Source organism: Eptatretus burgeri, chromosome 7, assembly GCF_056783735.1.
Source record: "Eptatretus burgeri isolate ZD-2024b chromosome 7, Ebu_testis_v1, whole genome shotgun sequence".
NCBI classification, from domain to species: domain Eukaryota; kingdom Metazoa; phylum Chordata; class Myxini; order Myxiniformes; family Myxinidae; genus Eptatretus; species Eptatretus burgeri.
Genome location: NC_140967.1, coordinates 43,236,382 through 43,244,687, shown reverse-complemented (window position 1 = coordinate 43,244,687; position 8,306 = coordinate 43,236,382). Strand labels below are relative to the sequence as shown.

Here is an 8,306-nt window from a genome sequence, read left to right as displayed (position 1 = left end):
AGCACGTAGAGGTCTGTAATTTTTTATCATAGGTACACTTCAACTGTGAAAGACGGAATCCAAAACAAAAATCCTGAAAATCACATTGTATGATTTTTAAGTCATTAATTTGCATTTTATTGCATGAAATAAGTATTTGATCACCTACCAACCAGTAAGAATTCCAGCTCTCACAGACATGTTAGTTTTGTCTTTAAGAATTCCTCCCATTCTCCACTCATTACCTGTATTAACTGCACCTGTTTGAACTCGTTCTCTGCATAAAAGACAGCTGTACACACTCAATCAATCAGACTCCAACCTCTCCACAATGGGCAAGACCAGAGAGCTGTCTAAGGACATCAGGGACAAAATTGTAGACTTGCACAAGGCTGGGATGGGCTACAGGACAATAGGCAAGCAGCTTGGTGAGAAGGCAACAACCGTTGGTGCAATTATTAGAAAATGGAAGAAGTTCAAGATAACAGTCAATCTCCTTCGGTCTGGGGCTCCATGAAAGATCTCACCTCGTGGAGCCTCAACGATCATGAGAAAGGTGAGGGATCAGCCCAGAACTACACGGCAGGACCTTGTCAATGACCTGACGAGAGCGGGACCGCAGTATCAAGGAAAACCATAAGTAACACACTTCGCCATCATGGATTAAAATCCTGCAGCGCATGCAAGGTCCCTCTGCTCAAGCCAGCGCATGTCCAGGCCCGTCTGAAGTTTGCCAATGACCATCTGGATGATCCAGAGGAGGAATGGGAGAAGGCCATGTGGTCTGACGAGACCAAAATAGAGCTTTTTGGTTTAAACTCCACTCACCGTGTTTGGAGGAAGAAGAAGGACGAGTACAACCCCAAGAACACCATCCCAACCGTGAAGCATGGAGTTGGAAACATCATTCTTTGGGGATGCTTTTCTGCAAAGGGGACAGGACGACTGCACCGTATTGAGGGGAGGATGGATGGGGCCATGCATCGCGAGATCTTGGCCAACAACCTCCTTCCCTCAACAAGAGCATTGAAGATGGGGCGTGGCTTGGTCTTCCAGCATGACAACAACCCGAAACACACAGCCAGGGCAACTAAGGAGTGGCTCCATAAGAAGCATCTCAAGGTCCTGGAGTGACCTCGCCAGTCTCCAGACCTGAACCCAATAGAAAATCTTTGGAGGGAGCTGAAAGTCTGTGTTGCCCAGCGACAGCCCCGAAACCTGAAGGATCTGGAGAAGATCTGTATGGAGGAGTGGGCCAAAATCCCTGCTGCAGTCTGTGCAAACCTGGTTAAGAACTATAGGAAACGTCTGATCTTTGTAATTGCAAACAAAGGTTTCTGTACCAAATATTAAGTTCTGTTTTTCTGATGTATCAAATATTTATTTCATGCAATAAAATGCAAATGAATTATTCAAAAATCATACATTGTGATTTTAAGGATTTTTGTTTTAGATTCCGTCTTTCACAGTTGAAGTGTACCGATGACAAAAATTAGGCCTCTATGTGCTTTGTAAGTGGGAAAACCTGCAAAATTGCCAGTGTATCAAATACTTGTTCTCCCCACTGTATATACATCTCATAGACTCCTATAGAGAAGGACTGGAACGTCACAATCTTGGGGTTTGTAACTTGAGTCTGAAGGATTAACTTGAGTCCGAGGCTAAAATGACTTCTAGAAGGGCGAGAGACACGATCTCGGGATCCATATCGAGGTTTTTGAGGACGGCGAGTTCAATAGTGTCATTTTCAACACCACCTGAGGTCATCTTCAAGGTCAAAAGGTCATATTTCAAGGTCGAATTACTGAATTTGGTATTTTTCCCCATTTTTGTGTCTAACTCAAAGGAAAACTTTTGTAAAGTCTATGACAAAACATGACATTGTGCACCTACTGCACCTACTTGCTGATTTCTATCATCGTTAAGTAATGTATGTTTTGTTTGTTTCTCTTTCAGAAACTGTCCAGCTGGTGATGTCATAGGATCTTTGTGTTGTTTCCTGCTTTGGTGACAATATGCCATGTCGTTGCAGCTGCTTTGGTTGTCGAGGAAACTATTATGGGACGCCTTATGTAAAGGTCATATCCTTCCCAAAAGATCCTGAGGAGAGGGAGAGATGGATATTGGCAATGCCAAATGAGAAAGAAAGCTTGAGGTGCTTAAAGGAGATATATATATATATATATATATATATATATATATATATATATATATATATATATATATATATATATATATATATATATTTGTGAGACATTTCAATTGTGATTGGGTGTCAGTTAGGGGTGGCAAACGACCCAAAGAACCCCCATCAATAATTCCTGGAGTACCGAAATCAGCTTTGAATCAGATGACCTCAGCCCCACACCCAACATCATGTTCTACGTCAGAATCAAGAGCTAAGAAGATGCAGGCAGCTGATGAGGCTGCAGACAATATCCAAGATTTCGACCACTTCTGTGCTAAAATCAGCTCCTATTTTCCTGGCTTTAACGTCATAAAAGACCAGGAAAACCTTTACCTATCAAGAACTGATGCCAATGGACAAACGTCAAGCAGTTCTTTCATTTCCAACAAGTTCACTCACCTTTTGAATTTCTATTCTTGAATAGAGAGGAGAAAGATGGCATTGAGGTGCCCAAACGATTTTTTCCTTTACAGAACAGCCTGCTCTCAAAATGGTCCCAGATTAGATCCATAACTGACCAGGTAAACATCTATGAATGCACAAGCAAGGAAATTCTTCAGCTTGTAATAAGCCAGCTCTGTTGGATGACTGAGGCACATGGGCTTCCTCATTTCACCTTCCTTCTGTCACAGCTAAATCTTATGTTCAAACCTCTTGATCGTCACCGATTTGATACTGATACTATGATTTTCACAATTTAGCTTCACAACATATCACCCAGTGCATACAAAGTGATTCGTCGATCCAGCTTAATCATTCTACCATCAACAAAAAAGGTAAAACAGATGCTTGCTAGTAATCAGCAGGACTCCAACCTCAAAACCTTGTTCGACCAGTTTAAACCACAGCAGCGTTTGGTCAATTTAATGTTTGACGAGGTAAAGCTGGTCGAGACATTGCGATTTTCTGGAGGGCATGTTGTAGGATATGCTCAAAATGCAGCAGCGGGTGGTGAACACGAAATGCTTGCTTCGCATGCTATGGTTGTTGAAGTTGCCTGCCATTTTGGTGGTCCACGCTATATTCTACGCATTTTGCCCTGCAAAAAACTAACTGCCGATCAGCTGAAGGAACTCCTTATCGAAGCTGCATCAGCTGTAGTTGGTGCTGGCGGTACTGTGATTTCTTTGATATGTGACAATTGCAATACCAACCGCAGTGTTTATTCAAAACTTGGAGGACCAGGAAGTTGCCAAGTGCTGGAAAAGAGAGAAAAGAGAGAAAAGAGAGAAAAGAGAGAAAAGAGAGAAAAGAGAGAAAAGAGAGAAAAGAGAGAAAAGAGAGAAAAGAGAGAAAAGAGAGAAAAGAGAGAAAAGAGAGAAAAGAGAGAAAAGAGAGAAAAGAGAGAAAAGAGAGAAAAGAGAGAAAAGAGAGAAAAGAGAGAAAAGAGAGAAAAGAGAGAAAAGAGAGAAAAGAGAGAAAAGAGAGAAAAGAGAGAAAAGAGAGAAAAAGAAGAAGAAGAAGAAGAAAAAAATGACTTAAAAACAGCAACACAATAACCATGTCTTGGGATAAAGTTTAAACTTTTTGTATGAATTTTGTTCAAGCTGTTCAGATAAATTTCCCCACCACCATGACATTTATCAACTCACTTAAAGTTTTGATTTTTTTTTGGGGGGGGGGGGATGAAGGAAAGGAAGAGAAGAGTGCTTCATTCACAACACAAAGTACTCCATTCCAAAGGTCTGTCACCATTGTGAAAGTGCTCTGAGAAGAGAGTCGAGCTGACCGTTTCTACTTCCTCATGGGCTGCAAGTGATAATTGCATAACCACATGTAAACATGAGTTGTTGCAGGACTGTTCCCAAGTATATCAAATTTCTCATCGTACTGCCTGGTTTATGGCACCATTACGTTTTTCAAATTGTGATCCATCATTTGCTCATATAAAAATTTCAGACTTCATAATTTATCCTGACATTGCTTTGCAAAACATGCACACACTTGTATGACAGCTGCATGGAAATGCGAATGAGCACTCAATTCATTCAACTTGATACCTTTCAGCATGTGTATTTCTCTTGTGAAAAAGCACCAGCAACACTTCAATCTCTAAAGAACCAAGACAGGGGTTTTTCTGCATCTGCCCTTTTGCCTTCATAAGTTTTATAGCCTGGGGCTGTCAGTTTATGACAATAAGAGAACCAACAAACTGTTCCGACTGCTGGAATGAGATGAGAAAGCATCCCATAGGAACACTTCACTGGGCTGGTTAAAGGGAGGGCTTTCTTGTGGAAGGTGGGAATTGGGCAAGAGAAAGCAGCACTCGAGTTGTTCCAATATGGGAACAATTTGCTATGGGAGGCAAAGGTCTCTTTTACCACAGGGAAATAAGCATGTTGTTTGATATTTTTTTTAAATCTGATGAACCATCTCAATTTGATTCAATCTTCCAGCATCCATTATTGTGACAATGCCATCAAGATATCCAAAAAGCACGGACGTGCACACATAGATTTTTCACAAGGCAATCGTTTCACTAGATTTGTGGCAGGCATATGAATTAATTTACAGTGCTATAATTCAGTGAACCTTTGTGTTTGCCTTTTGCAATGTCAACATTACCTTTCAACAACAAACAGGGTCAGGTAATCCAATAAATAAAACATCTCAAAAAAGCCATCTATCTAGAATTCCAGCAAACTCTCTGTGTGTGTCTGTATGTGTGTCTGCGACCGCAGTTTCTCGACGACCACCGGTCCGATCTGATTGAAACTTGCCAGGAATATTGCTGGGGACCCGCGGATGTGCCTGTTCAAGGTTTGATATTAATCGGACAAGCGGTTCCCAAGTTACGGCCATTTATCTGTCAACCAATTACAAGACACGGTGCTATGACATCACGAATGACGTCACAATTAATGTTTGTTTATTTTTATTATTTTTTTGCACGAATGATGTCACAATTCTTCTTCGTTTGGTATGATGTCACAATCGACGCTGGGGACCTGAGTATGTGCCTTTTCAAGGTTTGATATCGTTCTTCATCCGTTTCAGCTGTTTCCCAAGTGTTTCCCAAGGTTTGAAAGCTGTTATTTCCCAAGGTTTGAATTAATTGTTCAAATTATTAAATAATCCCAAGGTTTGAATTTTCCCAAGAGAAAGAGCTGTTTCCCAAGGGTTTGAAAACTGCTTTTTCCCAAGGTTTGAATTAATTGTTGTGCTTGGTGGACATTTGTGAATACATTTACAGAGAGAGGGGGGAGGGCGAGATGAGGGGAGGGCGAGATGAGGGGAGGGCGAGATGAGGGGAGGGCGAGAGGAGGGGGAGGGCGAGAGGAGGGGGAGGGCGAGAGGAGGGGGAGGGCGAGAGGAGGGGAGGGCGAGAGGAGGGGAGGGCGAGAGGAGGGGAGGGCGAGAGGAGGGGAGGGCGAGAGGAGGGGAGGGCGAGAGGAGGGGAGGGCGAGAGGAGGGGAGGGCGAGAGGAGGGGAGGGCGAGAGGAGGGGAGGGCGAGAGGAGGGGAGGGCGAGAGGAGGGGAGGGCGAGAGGAGGGGAGGGCGAGAGGAGGAGGAGGGCGAGAGGAGGGAGGGCGAGAGGAGGGGAGGGCGAGAGGAGGGGAGGGCGAGAGGAGGGGAGGGCGAGAGGAGGGAGGGCGAGAGGAGGGGAGGGCGAGAGGAGGGGAGGGCGAGAGGAGGGAGGGCGAGAGGAGGGGCGTCAATTCAAGAGAGGGGAGAAAGGAGGAGCGAGAGAGGATGGCGGGAGAGGGGGCGGGAGAGGGGCGGGAGAGGGAAGTGATAGTGGGGACGAGAGACTCGGGGGGGGGGAGAGGAGGGGAGGGCGAGAGGAGGGGCATCACAATTCAAGAGAGGGGAGAAAGGAGGGGCGTCACAATTCAAGAGAGGGGAGAAAGGAGGAGCGAGAGAGAGAGGGGCGAGAGAGAGAGAGAGAGAGGCGAGAGAGAGAGAGAGAGAGAGAGAGAGAGAGAGAGAGAGAGAGAGAGAGAGAGAGAGAGAGAGAGAGAGAGAGAGAGAGAGAGAGAGAGAGAGAGAGAGAGAGAGAGAGAGAGAGAGAGGCGAGAGAGAGAGAGAGGGGCAAGAGAGAGAGAGAGAGGGGCAAGAGAGAGAGAGAGAGGGGCAAGAGAGAGGGGCGAGAGAGAGAGAGAGGGGCGAGAGAGAGAGAGAGAGAGAGAGAGAGAGAGAGAAAGGGGCGAGAGAGAGAGAGGGGCGAGAGAGAGAGAGAGGGGCGAGAGAGAGAGAGGGGCGAGAGAGAGAGAGGGGCGAGAGAGAGAGAGGGGCGAGAGAGAGAGAGAGGGGCGAGAGAGAGAGGGGCGAGAGAGAGAGGGGCGAGAGAGGGCTGCACATACTGGCACTCACCTACGGGCCCGCACTAGTATATAATAATAATAATAATAATAAAAAAGGGCAGAAAATAATTCGGATAATTTTCAATGTGTAACATTTATGTTTTCAAACTAACTGCATGAAAAGACATTCGAAAGCAGATGATGTTGCTTGCACGATAGCATCAGCAGGAAGGGATAAACTTTTCAATAAAACCAAACCTTCTCCAGATCCTGTTCATTTCGAGGATCTTATCCAGCAGAAATGGATACAATCCCCCAATTCACCAGGATCTGGAATTTCTGAATCCGATTAAAAAAAAATTCCAAGTCTCACCTGATGTACACCATGTGTTGAGAAGGTACAGATGGAGCAGGGGTAGATGATTGTTCAGCATCATTGTCATAACAGCAGCAATGATGGTAAAAAGAAGACTGGCAAGGGTGCAAGTCATTTCCAATTCCATCTACCATCGTCTCCATTGCTAAATTTGCAGAAACTACAGTTGAAATGTCTCCATTGGCCTTCAGCACCGAATTAGAAGTAGACAGCCGGTGAACCTGAGACTCGCAGCATTGCTCACAATAAGGTGTTGACTCACGAGTATCCCCATTTCTGGATGTCACAGTGGTCTTTCGCGCCATTCGAATTGTGCGGTGCTTACATTCCAGACACCCAGGACCACTGAGAATTGATGACTGGCCTTGATCTTGGTTGTAGTGTTCAATGTCACAGGCTGAACCAGGACTTGTGATGAGACTTTCCAATCCTTGCCTGCCATCCTTACAATGTGTGTGGTATCCACCATTTGCAACTCGCAGATGTAGACCGTCTCCCATAGCTGGCCAGCCAGCCTATGTGATGGGGTGGGAGGTTGATTTTGGGTGAGGAAAGTGATAAAAGGGAGGGCGAACAAAGGAAACAACTTTTAATCAAAAAAACATATGCTGACAATATCAATACCTTCACCAATTCACCCCTTCCCAACTCCAATCGTCCTCTTCAACACCCCCCACCAAGCTACACTGAAGTATGCTGCCAAGGCAATTGCCAAAAAGAAGATTGCGTTGTCCACCTGCAAGGAAAACGCAACTGATGGGAACCTAAAGTCCATATCGACTGCAAACTCCGCATAGCCTTCAAAGTGTGCATTAGTGCTCAACGAGCCAACACATCAAACTCATGTTTGGAGTCAACCCTCTTATTGGGTGCATTGTGCTGTTGCATCTTCATTCCAAAAGGATGGAGTAATGTTGGCCAATGCTTGAGAAAAATCTGTTCCTGAAAAGGCCAAGGCCTCTAAAAATCTCTATTCACCTACCCATACTTTCCCCATGAGATATTACGCTCTGCAGCACAAGGACTTATTTCCTACCAAGATTGAAAAGCTCCAAATCAGTCATGACACTACCTCTATAAGTGAACCCAAAAGCATTGGCACTGTAATAATCAAGAAATGTGCTTTGGCTCAATCCTCTCTTCCAAATGTGTTTCTCAGACTGTATTTTGCCATCATCTTATAAAGATGCGAACATCACCCAGATTCACATGAAGGGTTCCAAAACTGATCCACTTGATTATAGACAAGAGAACTTTCTCAGTGATGGAATCTTTCTTTGCTGCAGACCCTTGGCATTCTTTCGCAAAAGTCACTAATCCACCACCAGATCAACCCAGAACCGGAAGCAAATGTCGGCCTGACCACAGTGACCTGCATACCACAAGCTTTGTGCCTGCTCAAACCTTTGCCTGCCCCTTTGTTGTATGAATCCAGTAATTGGTACCAAAGTGTTATTTCATTTCTCATACAAGAGTTGTTGTTTTTTTTTGGATAGAATTCATGGGACTCAAATCTGTC

The 8,306-nt window shown here is 44.7% G+C and overlaps 1 protein-coding gene across 11 annotated transcripts in view; it reads right to left on the bottom strand.

Annotated features, from left to right (window-relative positions):
* LOC147023121 (protein dispatched homolog 1-like) overlaps positions 1-8,306 on the bottom strand; it is a 122,366-nt gene that overhangs the window by 75,261 nt on the left and 38,799 nt on the right. For 10 of the 11 annotated variants that reach the window (XM_085888217.1, XM_085888223.1, XM_085888224.1 and 7 more), the window contains one exon: positions 6,785-7,302. In XM_085888217.1, coding sequence (XP_085744343.1) covers positions 6,785-7,302 — 518 coding nt within the window. Of the gene's footprint in view, positions 1-6,784; positions 7,303-8,306 lie in introns of those variants that run through there. The other variant, XM_085888229.1, reaches the window with a different exon arrangement.